We start from the raw sequence: 26,079 nt of genomic DNA, 5'->3' as shown, positions 1-26,079 counted from the left end.
TTGTGTGCATTAACATTAGATTAATCGAGCCCAACAGTTGTCAGATTGAATTAAAGAAATAAATAAAGAAAGAAGGAAGGAAAAGAACACCACACGGATTGCCTGCCCAGCTCCAGCATCTCTCAGCCCCACAAACACGACCCAATATTGGGTCAAAGTGTTTTGAGAGAGGCCATTATTGTTGTCATTTTTCACGCAAGATCCAAGAGGAGATAATTACTTAATGGAGGGGTAAAAATCATTAAGCAGCAATAATAGCTGCCACAATGCTCTCATGATTATTCCTCACACGCAAACTTAAATCAAAAGGCCAAAAAACGAAATACCATAATTTTTTTTTAAACATTGCTTATATTTAGACCAAATTACAACATAAATCCTAAACTTTTTATCTTTTCATCCCATTAGAAAAAAAATAATTAGCCTTTCAAATATGTCGTAGGCTCTTTATCGCCATTTCTAAGAGGGAACATTCTGTTACAGTACTCCCAAATTCCAATTTTGCCCCAACTTTTACTTTTGTATTTGGTGTATTTTTTTCCCACCCTTTTCTTTTGTTTTTATCTTTTAAGTTGGATAATATCTTTATTGCTTCATATCAGCAATTTTTACTTAGTATTATTTTTATTTTTTTGAATTCTATTAGTAAGTAAAAGATAAATTAGGCTCTTTTACAGAAAGAGTGACCTTAATGGGAATCTTGTAAATATATAATGCTGAAATCAACAACTAATTTTGGGATAGATTTGGTATGAGTTTAAAACATAATGATTTATCTTGATATTTTACAAAGATGTAGATAAAATGGAAAATCGAAATAACGATTGCAATTTGGCCTCTCGTTTATGCTGGAAGTGCTGATGGGTCCATCACTACTGTAGCTATATTCCTTTCGCATTCACTGCAGAGAGAGAGAGAGAGAGAGAGAGAGAGAGGTATTAAATTTTTCAGTACTAAATACAGTCAGAATTTGAATGGCCCCGGTGCTTTTAATTCCCAACGGAAACGATGATATAAGATTCATCCGGCCTTAAAAGTAGAAGGGGCAAGCTGTAACTACTTGCAGGCATTAGCCAGAAGTGTCCAAAGAAGTCGTCCGAAGGCAAATGCCATTGTCAGGCCTTTTTCATCTTGTTCTACTCTCCGCTTGACTTCGATGAATAATATATTTCCATCCGAATTCAACTTTATCAATTTGAAAAGATAATCAACACTCAAATTCAAATTAATTCATTCAGTTCAAAACTGCAAGTAGACCGTGACTTTGGATCTATTTGTTTCATAGAAAACTCATATTTTAATAAATATTTTTCCAAATATGATCGATGTTAGCTGGATTCACTTCTATATGGAGAAAACCCAATGAGTTGTAAGCTCAAAAGGGACTTGAGCTCATATAATAGGTTATACGAAGAAATAAGATTTCTCACTATCTAAAAAGTGGTAGCCACAAAAGGACGTAGTAACAAGAGAAAAAGAGAAAGCAGAAAATCTAAAGTTATGGCAAAATCTGATTTACATCAAGTTGGCATTGGAAGTCAATTCGTGGTCCGATTGAGCTGAAATTTTGTCAGCATGTTCGTGGCACAATCTCCTCAAATTTGAACAGTTTGATTTTCGTTTGAAGCTCCCTACATCAAGTTTTTCATGGATTGATCAAAACCTGCGTTTTTGGTCAGATTTGTCCTTGATCTCTTGTGAAATTCATGTGTATTGCTAAGAATTATATTCTTGAGATCTTTGCTATTATGTACCTCTAGCATTTGCTAGAGAATAATTTTGTTGATAGTGAAGATTTTCGAGTGGACTACAGTCTCATGGTTTTTAATCTCCTCACATCAAGGAGGTTTTCTACGTAAAAAAATCGTCTTGTGTTCACGTGCTTGGTATTTATGTTACTCTACTATATCAATTCCTATTAGGTTTACATAAGATAAGAGATTATTTATTCCGTTGCATTAATTCGATATTGTTCGAATTGTTACTATTCTCCCATCAGAGTGGTATCAGAGCTTCTGGTTATTGCTTAATTTATATGCCTTGTGTTAAACAATTGAAACGAATACAAGTAGAATGGTTACACTGAATGGTTCAAGTTATCATATTCGGAAAGAGAAGATGGAAGACTTTTTATATGTGAAAGATTTTTATTTGCCCGTATTTGTCGAGAAGAAATCGGAGAATGAAACTGAGGGAAAATCTCAAATAAGAACTCAAAGTGAGTTTATTTTCTCAAATAAGGATCCGAAGTGGCCGTTGTCTCAAATAAGGACCCGAAATAGCTAACAAATCTCAAATAATGACATGAACTTGCCGGCCGGCCAAAATGTTCACCGGCCGGCGAGAGTGTGACATTTCTAGTCGCCGGAATATAAGCAATTTTGTCCAAAAAAAAATATAGATAAAAATTAACAAACCCTAAAAACCACCCCCTAAACTCTTCACGTTATTTTGACCTAAAAAAAAAGCTCTTCATGTTCTCACATTTTTCTTCTTCCACTCTTCATCTTCTCCGTTCTTTGTCCTCTCTCACTTGGAGCACGGAAATTTTCTGTTAATGGAACACGAACTGAAACACAACAAGAAACCCCTACCTTCGTTTCTTCACATCTTCTTTTTTTTTTTTTTGTCTTCATTTCTTTCCAATGAAGAAGGAAAATCTTGAGTAAAGCCACATTTTCATTATTGAGATAGTCGTGTGTAACACGAGGGCCTCGATTTTTCATTATCTTTTCCTAGGTTCGCCATAAACTTTGATTCACACTCCCATTCAACTGAGGTAAGTTTTGTTCAAATTGAGGGAGGGAGGGCATGTACCTTTGGAACTTAGGGAGACAGGGATATTGCTCCATCAACAGAGAATTTGGGTTCTCCAAACGAGAGGAGACAAAGAATGTAAAAGATGAAGAGTGGAAGAAGAAGAACATGAAGTTTGGGGAGTTTGGGGAGTTTTCTTTTTAGGGTTTGTTAATTTCTATCTATAATTTTTTGGGACAAAATTGCCCATACTCCGACAACCGGAAATGTCACACGCTCGCTAGCCGGTGAACGTTTTGACCGGCCAGCGGGTTTAGGTCTTTATTTGAGACTTGTTAGCTACTTTAGGTTATTATTTGGAACAACGGTCACTTCGGGTCCTTATTTGAGAAAGTAGGCTCACTTTTAGTCTTTGTTTGAGATTTTCCCTAAAATTGATGATAAATAGTCTATATTTCATCGTCAAGTGTGTAGTTATTAGGCAGTGGGTGGATGATAATGTTTTGAACCATATTATTGAGGAAACACATGCACGCAGTTTATGGGATAAGCTTGAACAATTATATGCTCGAAAGACTGGGAATAATAAGTTATTTTTTATAAAACAAATGATGGCTCTGAGATATCAAGATGGTACTCGTTTGATTGATCATTTAAATTATTTTCAATGAATTATAAATTAGTTGGGTGAGATGGGAATTAGGTTTGATAATGAGATACAAGCACTATGGTTGCTTGGCACTTTGCCGGACACATGGGAGACATTTCGAACATCTTTATCTAATTCTGCCCCGGATGGTATAATTACTATGGATTTGGTCAAGAGTAGTATTTTGAATGAAGAAATGAGAAGGAAGACACAAGGATCGCCCTCTTCACATTTTGATGCCTTGGTTGTTGAGAAAAGAGGAAGAAATGAGTCTCAAGGTCCGAGAAATAAAGATAAAAGTCGAGATAAAAGCAGAGGTAAGTATAATAAATTTGCTAATGTTGAGTGCCATTATTGTCATCAGAAGGGACATATTCAGAGGTTTTTTGCTAGTTAAAAAGGGAGAAACAAAAGGAGAATGGTAAAGAGAAGAAAAGTAATAATGATAGTGATGACAATCGTGTTGCTATACTTAAAGAAAACTTTCTCATCATTTCTTATGGTGATGTGGGGAATTTTGTATCTCATGAGATCTAGTTGAGTAATTGATAGTGGTGCATCTATTCATGCTACGTCTCATAGGGATTTCTTTACATCATACAGGTCATGTGACTTTGGATCTATGAAGATGAGAAACAATGGGCTAGCTCAAGCTGTAGGCATCGGTGATATGTGCCTAGAAACCAGCAATGACATAAGGTTAGTATTGAATAATGTTAAACATATACCCAATATCCACTTGAATTTGATTTCTATAGGCAAGTTAGATGATGAAGGGTATTGCAGCACCTTTAGTAATGGTTAATGGAAGCTCACCAAAGGTTCTCTTGTTGTGGCTAAAGGTGAAAAATATTATTTGTTGTACATTATGTAGGCAAAATTGTCCACAGACAAAATTAATGTAGTAGACAGCGAAGATGCAGCTGAGTTATGGCATAAGAGGCTCAATCACATCAGTGAGAAGGGTTTGTCAATATTGGCCAAGAAGAAGCACCTTTTAGGATTGAAAAGATTGGTGCTAAAGAAGTGTGCTCACTCTTTAACAAGAAAACATAATAGAGTTGCATTTAAAAGCTCAAATCCTTTAATAAAGTCAGGTATACTAGATTTAGTGCATTATGATGTTTGCAATCCTATGAAAACAAAATCACTCGGTGGCTCTCTTTATTTTGTTACCTTGATAGATGATTTTTCAAGAAAAATTTGGATTCATACATTGAAAACTAAAAATTAAGTATTAGATGCTTTTAAGTAATTTCAGGCTTCGGTTGGGAGACAAACTGGAAAGAAATTGAAATGCATTAGAATTGATAATAGGGGAGAGTATATTGGACCTTTTGATGAATATTGCAGACAACAAGATATTCGACATCAAAAGACACCTCCCAAGACGCCTTAGTTAAATGGCTTAGCTGAGATAATAAACATAACACTGGTTGAAAGGGTAATATGCTTACTTTCACAGTCAAAACTATTTGGATCCTTTTGGGGTGAGGCTTTAAGTATAATCGTGCATGTATTAAATCTTACTCCATTAGTTCCTTTAGAGTTTGATGTTCCTAATAGAGTTTGGACAGGCAAAGATGTTTCTTATGATTATTTGCGTGTCTTTGGGTGCAAAGCATATGTGCATATTCCCAAAGATGAGAGGTCTAAACTTGATGGCTATAAATTTTATGATTCAATTTAAAAGAAAATTGTAAGAAGCAGAGACGTTGTGTTTATGGAAGATCAAACAATAGAGGATATTGAGAAAGCAGAGATGATTTCAGCACCACAGGTTAATGATAATTTGGTTGATTTGGATCTAGTTCCTCTTACAAATATTCCTACATAGGTTGATGAAGAGTAGTAGGAAGTCAATGTTTCAAATAACGCACATGTTCCTAAACATGTTGAAACATATAATACTATTCCTAAACCAGAGTCTCAATTAGATGTTCTAGTCCGGAGATTCGTTAGAGACCGACGACCTTCCACCAGGTAATATGAAGAAAAGTATATATTATTGACTGATGCAGGTGAACCATAGTGCTATGTAGAAGCAATAGAAGATGAGTACAAAAGCAATTGGTTTGATGCTATGCGAGATGAGATACAGTCACTTTATAACAATCATACTTTTGAGTTAGTGAAGTTACATAAAGGTAAAAGAGTTTTGAATGACAAGTGGATATATAAGTTGAAGCAAGATGAACATACTTCACAACCACGGTACAAAGCTAGATTGGTTGTTAAGGGATTCAGTCAGAGAAAGGGTATTGATTTTGATGATATATTCTTTTCAATAGTGAAAATATCTTCTATCCGTTTGGTACTAGACTTGACAGCTACCCTAGATTTGGAAATTGAGCAAATGGATGCCAAAACAACCTTCCTACATGGTGACTTGGAGGAAGAGATATACATGGAACAATCCGAGGGTTTTAAAGTGAAAGGGAAAGAGAATTATGTGTGCAAATTGAAGAAAAATCTCTATGGCCTAAAACAGGCACCGAGGCAGTGGTACGAAAAATTTGCATAAGTTATAATAGAACAAGGCTATAAGAAGACTTCCTCAAATAACTATGTGTTTGTCCTTTTTTTTTTTTTTTATGATGACTTTATTATTCTCTTACTTTATGTTGATGATATGTTGATTATTGGCAGGAATGCTTCAAGAATTGAGTTATTGAAAAAACGGTTGAGCAGGTCTTTTGCCATGAAAGACTTGGGCTCGACAAAGCATATTCTTGGCATTAGAATTACCCGAGACAGAGATGCTAAGAAGTTGTTTTTATCGCAAGAGAAATATATTGAGAAGATCCTTTAGAAATTTTACATGGACAAGGCTAAAGTGGTTAGTACTCCTCTTACTACCCACTTTAAGTTAAATATGGAGCAAAGTCCTACAACTGATAAAGAGAAGAAAGATATGGAAAGTGTTCCATATGTCTTAGTTGTAGGAAGCTTAATGTATGCGATGGTATGTACACGCCCAGCCTTGGCGCACGCAGTTAGCGTTGTTAATCGCTATTTGTCAAATCTAGGTAGAGAGCACTTGAATGCAGTGAAGTGGATTATGAGGTATCTTCGGGAAACTTCAAATTTGAAACTCAGTTTTAGGATCGGGAAACTTGAGTTAGTTGGATACATAGATTCCGACTTGGTAAGAGATATTGATACTCGTAAATCTACTTCTAATTATTTGATTTCTTTTGTCGGTGGAGCTGTGTCATGGAAGTTAAGATTGAAGAAGTGTATTGCACTTTCTACAATCGAAGCTGAATTTATTGCAGTGACTGAAGCTAGTAAAGAGATGTTATGGATGAAGAAGTTCTTAGAAGAACTTGGGTTCAAGCAAAAGAGGTATGTGCTATTTTGTGATAATCAAAGCGCAATTCATTTTGGTAAGAATTCATCTTTTCATACTAGATCGAAATATATTGATGTTATATATCATTGGATAAGGGATGTCTAGATGAAAAGTTGTTGGAACTTGAGAAAATTCATGTGGATCAATAATGGCTTTGATATGATGACAAAGACTCTATCAAGAGAGAAGCTTGAACATTGTCAATTGATAGCAGGGATGGTGAATCCCTCCACATTGTCGTGAGGGAGAGATTTGTTAGCTGGGTTCACTCCTATGTGGAAAAAGCCCAATGAGTTGCAAGCTTAAAAAGGACTTGAGCTCATATGATAAGTTATATGGAGAAATAGGGTTTCTCATTATCTAAAAAATGGTAGCCACAAAAGGACGTAGTAACAAGAGAAAGAGAGAAAGCATAAAATTTAGGGTTGGGGCAAAGTCTAATTTACATCAAGTTGGCATTAGAGGTCGATTTGTGGTCCGAATGAGCTGAAATTTTGTCAGCATGTTAATGGTATAATCTTCTCAAATTTGAACGGTTTGATTTCCATTTGAAGCTTCCTACATCAGGTTTTTTCGTGAATTGATCAAAACATGCGTTTTTAGTTAAATTTATCATTGATCTCTTGTGAAATTCATGTGTATTGCCAATAATTATGTTCTTGAGGTCTTTGCTGTTATGTACTTCGACTATTTGCTAGAGAAGAACATCGTTCACCCAATTTTGTTGATAGTGAAGATTTTCGGGTGGACTCCGGTCCCGTGGTTTTTGATCTCCTCACACGATGAGGTTTTCCATGTAAAAAATTCTTCTTGTGTTTGCGTGCTTGTATTTATTTTACTCTACTATATCGATTCCTATTAGATTTACACAAGAGAGAAAATTATTTTATTCCGTTGCATTAAGTTGATATTGTTTGAATTGTTACTGTTCTCCCATCAATCACTTGTATGCTTAATATAATGTATTAAATAAAATTATTTTAATTATCTATGAAAAAATTTAAAAAATAAATTACTTCAATACAATAACTAATTATTTTTTGGAAAATACTTTACAAATTTTTCATTTTTCGTGCAATAAATAAACCATTTATTTTCGACAAAATAAGGTGTGTCACCATTGTTAATGATTTATGGCGACGGATCTATCTTAGTCGCCATAGCGTATAGTGACAAAATTATTTGTCACATTTGATCCTTTTTTTTCCTCACCTTTGACTATTTCTTGATTGTAATTTTTTTATTCCAGCAATTTATTTTGTTTATTTAATTGCTCATGAATTAAATGATAATATACAAAGACGCGTGTAAAACCATCACATTAAATATCCGAATATACGATCCACATTATTACCGGAAACACAAAAATTTAGTATCACATAGATGATACTCGTACAAAGAAAAACATAAATAACTTGATAGGCCCTGGGTCCCTCGTCCCCTGGTCCGACCTACTCTCCTTCGAAGTCCAATGCACATCAGATCACTAAGCATGCTCCGCCTTGCATCAACTCCAGAAGATGGCACAAATAGAGATCCATCTACTAGCCCATCACACTGTCCATACCACAAGAACTAGTTATTCTAAGAAGATTTGACAAAATAGCATATTCAGCAAAAAATGTTTTTTTGAAGGGTTGTTTGATTATGTGATTATTTTTGGAAAGGGAGAGTTTGTGAAATAACTTTGTATTTTGATTTGTGATAAAAAGGAGGAGAATGTTAGCTATTCTCATGTGCTTGATATGCAGGGACTTTTGGGTTCTTGAAATTTTGAAGTTTTTGTGATATTGTTAAATTTTATTGACGGTATTATTGTGCGATTCTATCATCATAAAAAAGAGAGAGATTATTGACTTTGATGATTAGAAAAACCATTATTCACTAATGACTTTTGTGAATGCGTTCAAGTTAAAATTATATTAGAAAGAAGGAACAGAGGAAACAGTCGACTCGAACGTGGCCATTAGCAAAACTCACATTCAATGTAAGTACGCGGGTGATTGAACCTCCATGTCCAGGCTCCCGGTCAGGCATTTCTTTCGGCCACTTCTTTTGAAGACCGATTGGGTGACCAGAATTCAAAGAGCGGATGCTCGAAAGTCGCAACGGTTGAAAAAATAAGTCCTTTGGGGCGTGTCCTACTAGTCTCGTTTAGTTCTAGCATAAATAAGACGTCTAGGGTCTTTGAGGGTTAGAACAGACATTGTCTTGTACACAAACTTGCTAGTGATTTACAATAGATCTGCAACTCTAGATATAGATCTGCACGGTCCCCTAGATATAGTTATGAACAATGTCCATCTCTTGATCTGCACAATCTGCAACCTCTTGATACTGCTGATATTCAGAGATCTTTATATCATGAATTTGGATCTCCACATTGTGAGCCTTTCGGAATAACTTTGGCATGACTTGATCTAATCTACAATCAAATGTAAAGAATTCACGTAATTTATGGGTTGTACTTATAGTTGTCTCACACAATCTAGAAGAAATTATTATACACACGAGCAAAAATTCTAAGGGAAAAAGCAAATGAGTATATTGACTTCATAATATAACCTGAATCAAATACCTTTACAATTGACTTCTGCTTTTGCACAAAGAAAATAATACCCATTAAAAAACAATTATCACAACACAAATATTAGGTAGGATAACTGGTATGTTGCTGTTTCCCTAATGCACATTTTTTAAAAATAGGACCACTTAATCTCTTTAAATTTTTTCTTTTGACAAGAGGATAAAATTTAGATTAGTATGTGAGAGTTTTCTTTCATTTTTCCTTATTCTATGTCTATATGCATTTGTTTTTTTAGAGGGGATAAATTTAAACTAATTGATGCACACAGGTGAAAGAAAAGAAAAACAAACAACGTAACTTGTTCTATCTCCTATATTTCTTTTTAAGGGAAAAGTATCAAAAAGTCCTAAATCCATTACATTTGAACCAATTTTATCTCGAATCTTTTAATTTGACCAATTTAACCTTAAACATTTTTACATTTGTACCAATTTAGTCCATTCAACCAACTTAAGCAGAAAATTATTGACACGGATGTTGGTCGTCATACGCCAGTCATCCTATGGGGTATGATCTAATGATGGAGGTCTCATTGGTGCTCGCTTTCACATAGGCATCCTATGGCTGGTGACTAGCCACCAGCAAAATGAAAGGGAAAGAAAAGGTAAAGGAAAAAAAAAGGAGAAAATTCAACAAATTTTTAAAAATATTATTAAAAATGTCTATGTCAGAATTAATTGTGTCACATAGGACACTTGGCGTCCATATTAATAATTTCTAATCTTAATTATTAGATGAATTGAATTGATACCAATATAATATGTGATTAAATTGGTCATGTTAGACTAAATTGGTATATATGCAATAGGTTTGGGATTTTTTTAATACCTTTCTCTTCTTTTTTTGAAATATGCCTAAATACAAACTTGTGCAAGAAGAGAAAACTAATATCAATGAATGCGCATAGGTAATATATAATTTTTTTTTGTTTACTTATTTTTTAATCTATGTACGTATAATAATATAGTGGGATCCAAAGGGCACATTGGAAAGATCGAAATGATCCAAAATTTGTTAATTTCGTCGCCACCAAAGTAAACTTCCTCTATGGTGTCTCATGGAGTTCATTGACTTCCATGGAAACTACGGTACAAAAAGGAAGCATACCTTCGCAAGCCTACACTTCTATACTCAAACTGAAGGTTCTCGTTCTTAGAAGGTCCTCAACACCTTGTGCTATATATTCAATGGCATCCTCTGAAGAGAGATTCATCACCAGCGAAAGAAAGTTGATACAAATCCAAGTACAACAAGCAAGACACCCAGATCTTTCACGTCTGATAAACAGACTTTTCTCTTCTTCTCCCATGACCTTGATTCTCTTCGTCGCCTTGTTGCTCTTGGTCCAAGGAGCTTTGGGTATCACCGTGTTCTTCTTCGCCACAATGCATTTGTTGATGGATACAAATTGCGCAACCCCAAGATTTCCATAACTAGAATAAGAACATGCATAATTGAGTAGAAAGATTAATGCACCTGTTTTAGAATCCATCATTCTTTAAAGCGGAAGCAAAAAATGGATTATCCATGCATCAAAATGATTACCCATGCATCAAGTAATTCTCCTCTATTGCCCTTTGTATCATCAGTTTTTTAAAATGGAAGCAGAAAATAGATTATCCACGCATCAAGTCTTTCTCCTCTATTGCTCTCCGTATCACCGGCTCAATGAGGCGGTCCCCTCACTTTTATCGTTATTTTAACGCTCCTTATGTAAGGATACATGTGAGAATTAAAGTTAGAGAAAATATTTTTGCACTATTTATAGAGTTTCCAGCCAGGCCCCTTATTACGGGCCAAACTCAACTCAGCCTACACTAGCCAGTCCCATATTAGACTAATTAAGAAACCTTCTATCTCACCTTAGACCAACCTTATTTAACGGTAACCGTAAAAATAGTAAATTATAATATCAATTAATATAGTCTACATTAGGAAAACTCTTACATTTGTTACAAGCTATTTAATGTCTCGAATATCTCTAGGCTGACCAATCTTTTGTCCCTTATCCTTTTCGTCGTCAGGCAATATTATGTGCGAGCACTTGCCTGCAGAACTCTGCTCGTTCTCCATCGCGTCCAATGGAAGGCGGTGCGTCCTGGAGAACTACAAAAGTCCAGCGGATCGGAAGATGGACTACGAATGCAAGACCTCTCAAGTGGCTGTGGATATCATGCACGAGTGGATCGAGACCGATGATTGCATCAGTGCCTGTGGAGTGGATAGGTAGGGTGTCTGTTGGCATATCTTCAGATGCTCTCCTTCTGCCTCGCTTCACTGCCAAGCTCTGCTCACCGACATTTTACTACAACTGCCCCAACATTGTCGATCTTTACTTCAACTTGGCCCTTGGAGAAGGTAATAATTCCCGACTGTGAATCAAAATTCTCGCCATATGTTTTGAAACGGATTTACCCGTATCAGTATGAAATGAACCTTGTCCTCTGAATATCTTCTCATCACTGACTCTGCAATCTATTTTTAACAGGTGTTTATCTGTCGGATCTCTGTGAGGTGCAACGTAACAATCTGAAGTAGGCCATGAGAGAGGTTCTAAGTTCCAGTGTAGTATCCGGTTCCATTGGCGCAGCACCTATGGGAAGTCTTTCCAGTGGATATCATGAGATTGGATACCCTCCTGCTCAAGTTCCCATGTATTAGTAGTGGTCATAGTTATATATGTTTGTGTTTGTGGTTGTATCTGTCAATTTCTTTAGCATGGGATGGGCATGCCATGTATTTGCCAATAGATATAAGAATTGTAAGGTGCTATGTGTTATCTAATTTTTATGGCGCTATGCTATTCTTCTATGTGTTAATATTATCTGGAGATTGTCTTTGACAAAGTGTTAAGGCAAATGAAAAGGGAACGAAACAGTGACATTATCATAATACATTTAATGATACATGAAACAAATTAAATTTCGGATATTGATATGAAAAATAATTCAATAATTAGTGATCAACAAAGATATTGGCCACAAAACATGCCTCTTAGTCGTAAGCCACCATCATTGTCCCGAAAATTGTCACCTATCTCTTCAACCATTACCTCCTCAATGGTTGCCACTCTGCATTGCTATGAAAACAGCCACTCCACCGTTAAAGTTAACGTTAGGCAAGGAATTTCTTGATTATTAAAAACATGCGATGCCAACATGACATTAAAGGGTGATTCAACTACCGTATCAGCATCCTTTTTGTCTATTTAAAGGAGGGATTAATTAGAACGATGGTCCATTTATTTCACGAAAAAATCATGTTTTGAAAAATGTTTTCCACAAATGATAATTTGTATTGCTTATAAAAATATTCAAATGAAAATATTTTCATTGTCTATGAAAATGTTATGCATAGCTAATTCCAGCAATATAACCAATCATATATAGGAAAATATTTTCCAAATCATTCATTTTTCGTGAAAATTTTGTAAAAAATATGACATTTTCTGGAAAATGTCTTCTAAGAAGTATTTTTTTGGGAAAATGACAATACTTTACGGTGTTTAGCTAAAATAAAAAATAAATCGAAAAATATTTTTCGCTATTTAGCTAGTAAAATCTAATTTAATTTCCAAAATAGATGTACCTTATTTAGTCGCTAGTGACTTACGAAAGAGTAGTGGGGAAATTGAGTGCGAGCACTAGAGTCCGAATTTGACTTCTATGTACCATGATCCAAGCACACATATGGACAGCGATTAGGGTCAAGTTTGGATGGCCCTGAGTGTCAAGGATAAGGGTATGGGCTCTGAGTTCTTGGGCTAGCCTCGATGGACCTAGGTGTAGGTTTTGGGGACTCGGGCACAAGTGTCGGAATCTCGAACTTGACCTCGATGGACTCGAGCTTGGGATTAGGGACCCAGGCTTAGCCTTGATTGAGTGTCGATGCACTTGTTCCCCATCGTGGAGACACCCATGAATGTTAGGAACTCGAGCTCGACCTCAATAGACATAGGCCTAATGTCAAGCTCATAAGCTTGTCCTTGATGGGCCTAGTCTCAAGCATAGAGTCTTGGACTCAGGTATTGTGGACCTAAGCCCAACCTTAATGGACTCGTGCTCGAGGTCTCAGGCTTGGCCCTTGTGGACTAGGGCCGAGGGTGTTAGGGAGCTAGGCAATGATACCAAAGTCTTAAGCCTAACCACTAGCATTGATATCCTAAGCTTAACTTCTATGGATTTGGGCCCAGGCACCAGGGTTCCAAACCCGACCTCTCTGGACCTCAAGCATAGCCTTGACAAACCTTGACTTCTAGACTTGGGTCCACTACTAAGGGCCTCAGAATAAGCATTGGGATTTATATTTCCAAACATAGAATTTCTGATTCAAGTATCGATATCTAATCATATATGGAAAATGAGTCCACTTCTTTTTAAAAAGGAAGTAATTTTTCTAAATTTATGTATAGATTTTATGTTGACTCATTTTCCTAAGTGATTTATACCCCAAAAAGTAAGGAAAATGTTTTTCTTGAAAATATTTTATGCAAAATAAACGAAGCCTAAAAGAAAAAATATAGTTCATGAACCTAAGCGGCCGTGTAAAAGTTTATGGACTATCGGTGCCTTTGTTCTTAAATCTATTTGGCAAAGAGAATGGAGTTAAAGAAATTAAAAAGTGGATAATTCATTTTACATCTTTTTTGCCTCTAGATTAACAATATGCCGAAGTAATTTTTTTTTTTTTTATCTACATGTTCATGTTTTCTTTTTATTTATTTTACCATGCCTAAGAACATGATTTTTGGCGAAGAGAATAAGATTTTATTTAGTAAATGCACGAACGGTAAAAGAAGTACATAAAGTAGGGGACTACTCGTTTTATTTTATGTTCACTTTACAATATGCGCGAGTGCATCCTTTTTTGGCCAAGGTAATACAAACTAAAATGGTAAAGTCCCAAAGGTATAAGGAAAACAATTTAAGCAGGCGAAAATTGATTATATTCCATGAATAGTCATGATAAGCGAAATCCGCAAAATCATTATAAATTATCTCTTTCACTTTACCTTGAAAATGGAGCATGCTTCTCTCTCTGTAGGTCATCTCGAGTCTTGACTGCCATTCTCCTAAGCACACACAAATGGAACTTGCCTTGCCAATGATGTATGAAACGTTGCACCGAATAGAGTCCCCTTGATAATTAGCACCATTCTCACAGAACCCAAAAGGAAATTTAGATCAAAGTTTAGTATAGTACATAAATAAAAGGTGAAACGATGCATGAAATTGATCAAAGCTCCTCCATCCAGGGTCTGAATTTTCTGTACTGCCTTTTCCTTCATCATGAATCGGATGCAACCCTAGCAAAGTTCTTGTACAATGTAATCATGCATGCATGAACGCATGCTTTAGGCTACTTTACGGAAAACTCAATGAACTCTCTCTCCCTCTGTTTTTTTTTGGTCGAATCTCTCTCCCTCTGGTTCAAACTGAACTTTCAAAAGGGAAAAAGAAAAAAGAAAAATCAAACTTGGGAGGGAATAAACCAATGACAAAATAAAAAGAAAAAGAAAAAGAAAATCTGGGTCTCTATCGAAAATTCTGCAGGAGCTGAGCCGGTCAAAATTGCAAACGTGCCCAAGTTGCACGGAATAGGTTAGTCAAATGGGTCGATTCCCCAAAATAGTTTCGGGGCTGAAATGAAGTTACGAAAGGGTGAAGGGCAATAAAAGCAAATAGGAACAAATCCCTTGAAGAGCAAATCACAGAAAGGGAGCGCCTTCACAGCAAAACTGTTTCTTTCAACTCAAGGTATATTCAAGAATTCGGGTTTTTCAATTCTTTTTAAATTTAATTTAATTTAATTTATTTTTTTGTGATTTCTATGGGGTTCATGAATGGTTTGACACTAGGCTAGGCATGAGAATGACTTTCCGAAGCAATCATGCAAGCCATCCTTGCTCCACTGTTTCTCTCTTTTCACCATCGAATCTGATTAGTCCTTCGCTTGCAAACAAGAACCAGCCTGTGTCAAGTTATTATCTCCCCTTCTCTCTTTTTCCTTTTCTTTTATTTATTGTTACATATATTCATATATATATTATATAATATGCTTCGAAATTCCAACATGCAGTTTACACATAAAGAAAAGGGGTCTGGCCGCTCAGAACTCGAGGCAGAACTCGAAAGCAAGTCGGGCACTAAAACCCAGTTACCAGATTCCCCTTAACCTGGATAATTTTTTTATTCTCAAAATAAATTTCTTAATTTATCACAGAGCAATTAATAGTAATAAACAATATTTTGTTCTTTACTAGTAGCTACAGTTCAACAGATCATGAAATGAATTTTCACTTTATCATCGGCCTGATGATCTCCGCCTCAAAAAAAGTTTTTCACTGTTTTTAAATCTGGATATAAGAAAAGGAAAGATAATGAATAATTATTTGTAAAAAAAGAAAAAGAAAAGAGTTTTGTGTTTCTACTTCGCTTTTGCATCCGCAGTTATGAGCTCCCCTTCTATAAAGTGACTCACGCCATTCGATCATCGAACTCATTTTCTCCACTATCTTTGACCGCTTGGCGTCAAGACTCTCGGCAAACTCTCACTGTCGCTCTCATTCTCTCTCTACTCATGGTCTCGGCCTTTTTTCTCTCCAGCGAAGGCGAGCTGATGAACGAAACTGCTGCACTGTCAGTGCCCCTGTAGAGAGAGAGAGGAGGAGCGGGGAGAGAGAGAGAGAGAGAGCACGGACAAGAGAGGAAAGGGTGGTCATCAGATCTTTCCTTCAATGGCGAAAATCCAGCGACACCATCCTCGTTCTTGAGCTCTCCTGAAGTGTTTCTTCATCCCGATTTGACCGACCAGCTGATCCCTTGTCAATCTCTCCTGCTAATCTCGAGACAAGCGAGCGAGCGAGAGAGACAGAGAGGCAGAGAAAGACGCAAAAAAGATGGCAGAGAGTGGAGATGGAAAAGCATTGCCCGATGCAGAGAAGAAGAAGGACCAGAGCTTGCCCTTTTACCAGCTCTTCTCGTTCGCCGACAAGTACGATTGGCTTCTCATGATCTCTGGCAGCTTGGGAGCTATAATCCACGGATCTTCAATGCCCGTCTTCTTCCTCCTGTTTGGCGAAATGGTTAACGGGTTCGGCAAGAACCAGTCCGATTTGAAGAAGATGACCCAAGAAGTGTCCAAGGTTCAAATTTTCTTGTCAATTTTCTGCACTAATGGACCCTCCATTTTTCATTATTTTTCCGCTGCAGATTTAGATCTTGAATCTGGTTTAAGTTTCTGATTTCTGGGTTTCTTTATAAATTCTTGATGCAGTACGCACTTTACTTCGTGTATCTTGGGCTGGTCGTTTGCTTGTCTTCCTACGCAGGTGAGCTTTGTTCTCTTTTGCACATTAATTAGAACTACTCGCATTCATGTGCAAATAGGACTTTCTGGGACCGATAAGCCCCGTGTCATTTCTCTGTTCACGTGTCATCGCCCTCACTGCATTCGACTTTATTCAACCGTGAATTGATCGAGTCTATGGACTCACTATTTGAACGATTCGAAAAACAGAGATTGCTTGTTGGATGTACACCGGAGAAAGGCAAGCGAGCACCTTGCGGAAGAAGTACTTGGAGGCCGTGTTGAGGCAAGACGTGGGGTTCTTCGACACCGATGCTCGAACTGGAGATATCGTCTTCAGCGTCTCCACGGATACTTTGCTTGTCCAAGATGCCATTAGCGAGAAGGTCAGTCTTCAGCTCTCGTTCTCTCCCACTTCTTATGTTTTGTCCTCTGGTTTTGCCCTGTCGGGAGTGCAAAATCTAGCGTTGGGATGGCGTTAATCGTGAAATGCTCGTCTGGGGTGGTTGGCACACTTTTATGGCTATGGCGGGTCCCATGATCTGCTGAACCCTGGACTTTGGCGGCGTAAGTTAGCCAGCCTGAGTTAACGTGCGCCGAGCTTCATCCTTCTCCTTGGCTGATGGCTCTCTCTCTTCTTTCTTGCTGTTTTGACATGACAGTACTTCAGTTCTTTGGTCATCAGTGGTTTCTGTATTAGTTTTCTGATTTTTCAATGTCTCTCTGACAGGTTGGCAACTTCATACACTACCTGTCGACGTTTCTGGCTGGGCTGGTGGTCGGTTTCGTGGCCGCATGGAGGCTTGCGCTGCTGAGTGTGGCTGTGATTCCTGGAATCGCTTTTGCCGGAGGCTTGTATGCTTATACGCTCACCGGTCTCACGTCTAAGAGTCGCGAATCTTATGCGAATGCTGGCATAATCGCCGAGCAGGTGTGTGGGTTTTTTCCTCTCTTTGCAGAAATTGAAAGAACAGTGACTTTGAAGTGTGTTTTATTGAAGCATATTGGATTAATCTGAGTCTACATGCTGTGCTTGTTGTAAGCTCTTTTATCTTTTGGTTCCAAAGGAGACCAAGGACATATACGCATCTACGTATATTACGATATCCATGAGTTTACCAGACTGCGTGAACTTGCTAAGTTCTGATCTCGATTTCTGCACTAGGCGATTGCGCAAGTCCGGACCGTCTACTCTTACGTTGGCGAGTGCAAGGCCCTGAATTCCTACTCAGACGCGATACAGAACACGCTGAAGCTTGGGTACAAGGCCGGTATGGCCAAGGGCTTGGGGTTGGGATGCACATACGGGATCGCATGCATGTCATGGGCGCTCGTCTTCTGGTATGCCGGTGTTTTCATCAGGAATGGACAGACAGATGGAGGGAAGGCGTTCACAGCTATTTTCTCTGCCATTGTTGGTGGCATGTAGGCCCTAAACCTGATTGACTTCATCTATTCACAATGACAACAAACCATGATTTTAGCAATTGATGATGATCTCATGATTTTTTTTTTCTGTTTTAGGAGCTTGGGCCAATCATTTTCGAACCTCGGAGCATTCAGCAAAGGCAAAGCAGCGGGATACAAGCTGATGGAAGTGATCAGGCAAAAGCCTTCCATAGGTCACGATCCTTCCAATGGGAAAACCTTGCCTGAGATCAATGGGAACATTGAGTTCAAGGATGTGACGTTCAGCTACCCGTCAAGGCCGGACGTCATCATCTTCCGCAATTTCTCCATTTTCTTCCCGGCGGGAAAAACAGTTGCTGTTGTTGGCGGGAGTGGCTCTGGGAAGAGCACTGTTGTGTCCTTGATCGAGAGATTCTACGATCCTAATCAAGGTGACAGAATCTCCCTTGTTAAGAATGATAGATTGATTTGTGAAATGGCTTGGTTGGACCGTAACTTATGTTAAAATGATTGAACAGGGCAAGTTTTGCTGGACAATGTCGACCTGAAGGCACTGCAGCTGAAATGGCTAAGGGATCAGATTGGCCTTGTCAATCAAGAGCCTGCTCTCTTTGCCACCACCATACTCGAGAACATAATTTACGGTAAGCCAGATGCCACAATGGCCGAAGTGGAAGCAGCTGCTACTGCGGCGAATGCTCATAGCTTCATCACCTTGCTTCCTAAGGGTTACAGTACTCAGGTCAGTCTTTCTTTCTAATTAGTATACACGGCAATCTAACAGAATTAGAGTTGAATCACTCTGAGCTATCTGCTTCCTGAATTGGAAAGCAGGTAGGAGAGCGAGGAGTCCAGTTATCGGGAGGTCAGAAACAAAGGATTGCGATTGCGCGGGCCATGTTGAAGAACCCTAAAGTCCTCCTACTCGATGAGGCCACCAGTGCGCTTGATGCCGGCTCGGAGAGCATAGTCCAGGAGGCACTTGACCGCCTCATGGTAGGCCGGACGACTGTGGTCGTCGCGCACCGTCTCTCCACCATCAGGAACGTCGACAGCATTGCGGTGATACAGCAGGGGCTGGTCGTTGAGACCGGGACCCACGAGGAGCTGATTGCCAAGGCTGGGGCCTACGCCTCTCTGATCAGGTTCCAGGAGATGGTTGGGAACAGAGACTTCTCAAACCCGTCAACCCGCAGGTGTCGCTCGTCGCGGCTAAGCCACTCACTTTCGACCAAGTCCCTGAGTCTCCGGTCTGGCAGTCTGAGGAATCTCAGCTACTCATACAGCACTGGTGCCGACGGCCGCATCGAGATGGTCTCAAATGCCGAGACCGAGAGGAGGAACCCCGCGCCTGATGGCTACTTCTGCAGGCTCCTCAAGCTGAATGCTCCCGAGTGGCCCTACTCCATAATGGGCGCCGCAGGGTCTGTGCTCTCAGGGTTCATCGGGCCAACCTTTGCGATCGTCATGAGCAACATGATTGAGGTGTTCTACTACAGGAACCCGGCCTCCATGGAGAGGAAGACGAAGGAGTATGTGTTTATCTACATAGGGGCCGGCCTCTATGCCGTTGTTGCGTACCTGATCCAACATTACTTCTTCAGCATCATGGGAGAGAACCTCACCACCAGAGTGAGGAGGATGATGCTTGCAGGTATTGATCTTATATCATGCTTCTTTGCTCATACATTTACTTCTGTCACAAGTAATTTATTCGTGCTGGTTGAGATTTAATTCACGGTTCATCTTCCAGCAATTCTGAGGAATGAAGTCGGATGGTTCGATGAGGAGGAGCACAACTCGAGCCTGGTGGCGGCTCGGTTGGCGACCGACGCTGCAGATGTGAAGTCAGCGATCGCTGAGAGGATCTCGGTGATATTGCAGAACATGACCTCGCTGCTCACTTCCTTCATCGTGGCTTTCATTATTGAGTGGAGGGTGTCTCTCCTGATCCTGGCCACCTTCCCTCTTCTGGTCCTTGCCAACTTCGCTCAGGTAAAATCTCCACTTCACCTACGAATTTTTGTATTGATTTGTCTAGCCTATATCAGAGCTCATTCATAAGTTAAAAAAAAATAAAAAATGATGCACTTCTCTTATTCTAAGGAAAAAGAAAAAAAAGAAGAAAACATAAAGAAAAACTCCAAGTCGACTAATAACTATAATCCTCCAAAAAAAAAAGAAGAAGCCTAAATTATTCATAAATCATGACTAAGCTTTACATACCTTAACCCCATCGGCTGATTTTATGGGACCAAACTTGTGTGTGAACGTCTTCCATTTTTCGATAATCTTTCCATGCTTTGGCTTGCGACTTATTTGGGCGGGAAGATGAACTTTCCTAAGGACAGGTTTTAGATGTTTAATGGAAATTATTTCTAACCGGGGCTAATTTAAAGTAGATTAAGTTACCCCGTATCATATGCTAATCTTTAATTTTTAGACATAAATGGTATAGAAAAAGATCATTTATGTTAAGATGGAAGAAAAAAGACAAGCTTCAATCAATAAAAACATAAAATGGTAGGATGATGGTAGAATGGTGAATAACATCTTTTAATCTAACGGAGAGAAAAAGAGAAAACTACAAACAGTGCCTGGCCTGATAGATTCCTGTGATGCCTCCGGGAATCTAACTTCACACTGAGCCTGTCCCATTACACGACAAGCAGTGAACCAAAAACCAAAAAAAAAAAGGAGAAAGAAACAAGAAATCAAGAAAATGCGTCCGCCGTGCACGTGCTGCTCCGTCCATCCTCCCCAATTCCCAAAGCCCAACCATTGACCCATCAAATATTCATTTTCACTATACTTTTTCTTGACCTCATGCATTACAGAAAAAAATATTACAATAATATTTCGTGTTCACGTGTCAAATTCGAATTACGGATCTTGGTTGATTTGTTCGAATATGTAAATGAGTCTTGCAAAATGATTTTTGTCGAGCTGAAGCAACGAAATCCGTAACAATGTCATTGCTAAATCTCAAGATAAAAAAAAGGAGAGTTAGAAAAAGAGAATTTATGAAAAAGCGTACGAAGATTCCAATCACCAGAGCCGATCGGGAAAAGAGAGCTCCTCGCTCTCCGCTGCTGAGAAGTCGCCCGTTCTGATTCTCGAGGCCACGATCTAATTATCTTTCTTTTTATTTTTTCTTTAAAGGTTTTTAAATTTGAGCTTTCTGTTTTTTCTCAAATTATTTATTTTTGGGTTTCGCAGCTTCTCGAGTTCGCAAACGAGACTTTTTGGAAAGTGTCCAGAGATCGTGAGATTTTATTAAATTTTGCAAGAAATTTCAAAAATTTATTATTTTTTTTTGTCAAGCAAAAATTTATTATTTGAAATAAATGATTTTCGCATCGCCACCGCTCACTTAATAATTATCAGTTTGTGGCAACGGTCGGATCTGCCGTTGATCGGATCGAAAACCCAATGCTCAGTGGATCCGGGTCCCACCCGACCCGATCCCATTAATGCATGCAGAATCTGGGTCTTCGTTTTTCCTTTGGCTCTTCTGCGATCCGTTCACGACGAACTTCGATATTTCTTTTATAACTTTTTTTTTTTTTAATTACTTGACCTCTTCCCACTATAAACCCTAGGATGTACTGATGAAGAGCATGTGGAGCTCCTGAAGCTCCTTGTAACCTTTTGGACATGCATGTCTTAAAGCCCTCTTTCCGAGACATTGTCGTGTCGTGGCTTGTAATTGCACGCATCCGGTCCATGGTTTCTCAAGAAATCACACAGCAAACGCCTAGGATGGGCTGCTGCTGCTGCTGCTTTGATTTCATGAATTGTGATGCCCTGTTACTGTTGGAGTCCATGGATGAAGGTAGTATCATGTCGTGTCGGGCTTTTCTATGGTCACTTTAGGGACCCTTCTCCTGTCCTATTGCGTCATAGGTTCATTTTATCATGATTTCTACATGAACGTCGCACCGCACAAGCGAATGTTTATTGAAGTTTTCCAAGCACTAGTGTTGTGGTACGAAATTTTGTGCAAGAATTACGATGAAATGAACTTTGATTATAACGGGGTATGACACAAGATGGGTACTGAAGAAAGGCCGTGGCTCTCTTCTATTATTTTAAGTACTTTTGTGAAGATAGTTGCACTGAAGTCCTTTGTCATCTTTCTTGGTTGGTCCTTGGGTATGGTAATAGGCTTGTTTTCGGCACTTTCTTGGTGGGGCCTCTCTACAGTAGTGAAAATTCAGGTCGAATCAGTCATGTAATCCAACACTCCGGAGCCTAAATTCTACGAACATAGGAAAAAGATTTGCATGAGTGTGAAGCTATAGGAAGATAGGACACTCGTGCTAATGTAAGGCCAACTGTTATCTATGTTGCTTTGACTTTTTGGGTAGGAGAAATTATTGGGCGAGCGAGTTTTTCACTCTACTATAATTTACTCTCTTCCATTTAGTTCTGAAACACGATTCTTTTATGTTTCAAGATGATATAAAAAATTTGGCTTCTCTAATAATGAGATACGAACAATGAGATTAGCATGAAAATGGAGGGAGATGAGCAAGAATTACAATCTCAGGAATCGTAGAATGATATGAAGTCATGGAGATAATGTTAGAAGCATATATGCAGTTTCCTGATAATAATGTTATAATCATGTTATTAATTTTGATTCGGCAGCAACTCTCTCTCAAAGGCTTTGCTGGAGACACAGCCAAGGCACATGCCAAGACTAGCATGATTGCGGGAGAGGGAGTGAGCAACATCAGAACTGTCGCGGCATTCAATGCCCAAAACAGGATCCTCTCCTTGTTCTGCCACGAGCTCCGTCTCCCACAGATGAGGAGCCTTGGCCGAAGCCAAACCGCTGGCCTCCTCTTTGGTGTCTCTCAACTTGCTCTCTATGCTTCTGAGGCCCTGATTCTATGGTACGGTGCCCACCTTGTGAGCAGGGGCATGTCCACCTTCTCCAAGGTGATCAAAGTTTTTGTTGTCCTTGTGATCACTGCCAATTCCGTCGCAGAGACCGTGAGCCTTGCCCCAGAGATCATCAGGGGTGGTGAGGCGGTGGGATCTGTCTTTTCCATTTTGGACCGTCAGACGAGGATTGACCCTGACGATCCTGAGGCTGAGCAGGTTGGCTCGTTACGTGGGGAGATCGAACTCAGGCATGTTGACTTTGCTTATCCATCACGACCTGATGTTGTTGTATTCAAAGACCTCAACCTTAGGATCCGTGCTGGCCATAGCCAAGCTCTTGTTGGAGCCAGCGGGTCGGGCAAGAGCTCGGTCATTGCACTTATTGAGCGCTTCTATGACCCGATCGCTGGGAAAGTCATGATTGATGGCAAGGATATAAGGAGGCTCAACTTGAAGTCTCTTAGGCTCAAGATTGGACTGGTCCAACAAGAGCCGGCCCTCTTTGCTGCAAACATTTTGGACAACATTGCATATGGTAAAGAGGGTGCGACTGAAGCTGAAGTGATTGAAGCTGCTCGCACAGCCAATGTGCATGGATTTGTGAGCGCATTGCCCGACGGTTACAAAACCCCCGTCGGGGAGAGAGGGGTCCAACTCTCTGGAGGGCAAAAGCAAAGGATTGCAATAGCCAGGGCTGTCCTCAAGGATCCTGCGATCCTCCTGTTGGACGAGGCGACGAGTGCACTTGATCCTGAATCAGAGTGCGTGCTGCAAGAAGCCCTTGAGCGGCTGATGCGGGGCCGCACGACCGTGCTGGTGGCTCACCGGCTCTCGACCATAAGAGGGGTGGACAGCATTGGCGTGGTCCAGGATGGGCGGATCGTGGAGCAAGGAAGCCACGCCGAGCTTGTGAGCCGACCAGAAGGGGCCTACTCGAGACTCTTGCAGCTACAGCTTCATCACATATGAAAAAGCGGTTCCCTTTTTTCCTAGAATTGTAGGGAACTTTATTGCACTTGTGGGATGGTGACTATGCTGGGGTCCAATCGATCTTGTACTCAATTCCTGATAAAAGTTGTAGATATGGGCATGTGAAGGTTGATATTTTCTGAAACTACAGATCTACTATTATTTCCTATCTATGATTAATGAGATATATTTTATCGACTCGAAATGATATTGTCTTCATGGAAAGCTTGGTAATCTATCTTGTTGTACGATAATTGCAGAAACACCTTTAGCTTTTGCAAGCCAAGCTGCTCCACACATGGAAGGCTCATGCAGGATCTTTTTCTTTTCTCCCGCTGTTCCTCTTTTTCTCCTTGAGCATGTGTGATCTTTTTGCAGAGGTACATAAAGATGACCCTTTCGAAGGGCAGGTGAAAAGGTCGGCAGGGGCCGGGTTTGACGCTTATATTATTGAAATGAGGATGCACTCTCGCTTGGCTCAGAGGGGTCTGCATTATTGTAGTTGTAAAGCTAAAAAAGATGAGGGAACCTCTGGTTGTTGGGTGTAGGAAAAGCTTAAAGAGTGTGTTGGAGGAGTGGGAGCCATGATCCATGTTGGGCAAAGCTTCATAATTCATCTAAGTGTCCCAACCCTTCTTTAATATCGCCATTGAATATAAGTCAGTGGGCTTCCAAAGTGACCTCACCTCTCACAAATTGTACTTGATAATCTAAAGTGACCCTTTTCTTTTTTGTTTCTCTTTCCTTTTTCCACTACAAACCACTGTTGCTCAGTGCACCTGTCAAGAAAGGCAGGCTGGCGGGGTGAGTGAGTGAGATTGATTTTTTATTTTCTTTTTGGGCCGGGACAGAAAACAGAAAACAGAAAGTTAGGGTCTAATAAAAAGAACCAGTACAACAGGGAAAAAGGAGAGAGCTATGGCGTTCCTCCTCAGAAGGGGCAAGCATGAAGAACTTTTGTCAGGGAGGCATCAAATCAGTTCTTTCATGTTTAAAAAGTTAGGCAGGATTCAAACTCAAACAAGGTCTCGTCCTACAATTAGCTCAATTTACAGGGGATAAGCTCTAGGGCTGTTTGGGTTTCTTTGTCTAGAGAAATGCTACATCTGCCAGGCACTAACCTGCTTTTTACTATGCAGATACTGCACCTGATTTCTAGCTGGAAAGGTCAAGGAAGGATTGATGATATACTGGCTTTTGTTTAGCTAATTCAAGCGGTAAACAGAACAAGGTGGTCTTAGCAATTCATGTCTTGGACATCGCCCTATTATCTTGCAAGGTCTTAGTAAAAGCTTCCCGAATGACATAACGAAAGCCTTACTTTTCAACATTTGAGAGTTTAAGATGGAGACCGGAAGGTTAGATCGGTTGCACACCAAAAAAATGAAGGAAGGGAACTTCCTCTTTTAGTTACAAATGTCGGGTGATATCATCAATCAGCTTTCACTCACCATATCGAGTCACAATAATGTTGAAGCTAAAACCGCATTGTCAAAGATGGACGTTGTTTTGATCATCATTACTTGACCTAACTCATGGGGTAGAAGGGAAGGAATTCTCTACCATCTTTAGGATTTGAAACGGCAAATGATTTGAGCACCAGCAGTACCAGTTAAAATTCTTTACACTGTAAAAGAGGTTAGATATTTTCAGTTCGTCAAGTTCGAAGCATTGAAATCTTTTGGGCAGGATCAATGCATGTCAGTTTGCCACTGTTGCTCTACAAATGGCGGTGCTTCCCAGAAAGGGCCGTCACCTCCATTCATTTCATACATTTTCATTTGTCATGTAGGGACAACTGCAGACACTCTCACCCGCAATAATTCATGACATGTTTGGTGGTGTGCTGCAGAAAAACTCTGGAGGGTAAAGTCGAAACGCCATGCATGGACGTGGGATAATACACCACGGAGGATGGGATTCAGAAAAGGACATGAATCACATGGGTGAAACGAAATTAATGTAAGAAATGTAAGAGAGAGAGAGAGAGAGAGAGGAGAAAATTAAATTGTCAGATGCAGATGCAGAGCAGCACAGTTGGCAATTAGGGCAAGCCATTCTTGCTGTTAGATCTTGGAGGGTTCCTCTCACCAGTTTCTGTCATGTTAGAGTGAGAAGGACAGAAAGAGTCCGCAATTGTTGACTCATTCA

General features: G+C 39.4%; 1 protein-coding gene, 1 long non-coding RNA gene and 1 pseudogene across 2 annotated transcripts; all 3 read left to right on the top strand.

Moving 5' to 3' along the window:
* Nucleotides 1–10,655: 10,655 nt before the first annotated feature.
* On the top strand, nt 10,656–11,886 carry LOC104423582 (annotated as a pseudogene).
* Nucleotides 11,887–15,841: 3,955 nt separating this feature from the next.
* On the top strand, nt 15,842–24,133 carry LOC104421894 (ABC transporter B family member 19). Its single transcript, XM_010034044.3, has 10 exons — nt 15,842–16,492; nt 16,624–16,678; nt 16,867–17,042; nt 17,387–17,587; nt 17,822–18,081; nt 18,181–18,497; nt 18,585–18,808; nt 18,901–19,720; nt 19,820–20,061; nt 22,720–24,133. Exons 1-10 carry the CDS (start codon nt 16,247–16,249, stop codon nt 23,926–23,928), a joined length of 3,750 nt encoding a protein of 1,249 aa, XP_010032346.1. The 5' UTR covers nt 15,842–16,246; the 3' UTR covers nt 23,929–24,133.
* A 699-nt stretch (nt 24,134–24,832) lies between these two features.
* LOC120289035 lies at nt 24,833–25,867 on the top strand. Its single transcript, XR_005546974.1, has 3 exons — nt 24,833–24,953; nt 25,068–25,159; nt 25,781–25,867. It is a non-coding gene; the product is annotated as an uncharacterized LOC120289035 (long non-coding RNA).
* Nucleotides 25,868–26,079: the final 212 nt, after the last annotated feature.

The sequence above is a fragment of the Eucalyptus grandis genome, chromosome 10 (assembly GCF_016545825.1).
Source record: "Eucalyptus grandis isolate ANBG69807.140 chromosome 10, ASM1654582v1, whole genome shotgun sequence".
Lineage (NCBI taxonomy): Eukaryota > Viridiplantae > Streptophyta > Magnoliopsida > Myrtales > Myrtaceae > Eucalyptus > Eucalyptus grandis.
The sequence above is the reverse complement of the archived record's forward strand: the minus strand, read 5'-3'. Positions and strand labels throughout refer to the sequence as shown.

Coding starts and splice junctions, on each gene's coding strand:
- LOC104421894 (XM_010034044.3), top strand. CDS start 16,247: ATGGCAGAGAGTGGAGATGGAAAAGCATTGCCCGATGCAGAGAAGAAG. Junction 17,043..17,386: donor AAGATGCCATTAGCGAGAAG/GTCAGTCTTCAG, acceptor TCTCTCTGACAG/GTTGGCAACTTCATACACTA. Junction 18,082..18,180: donor TCTGCCATTGTTGGTGGCAT/GTAGGCCCTAAA, acceptor TTTCTGTTTTAG/GAGCTTGGGCCAATCATTTT.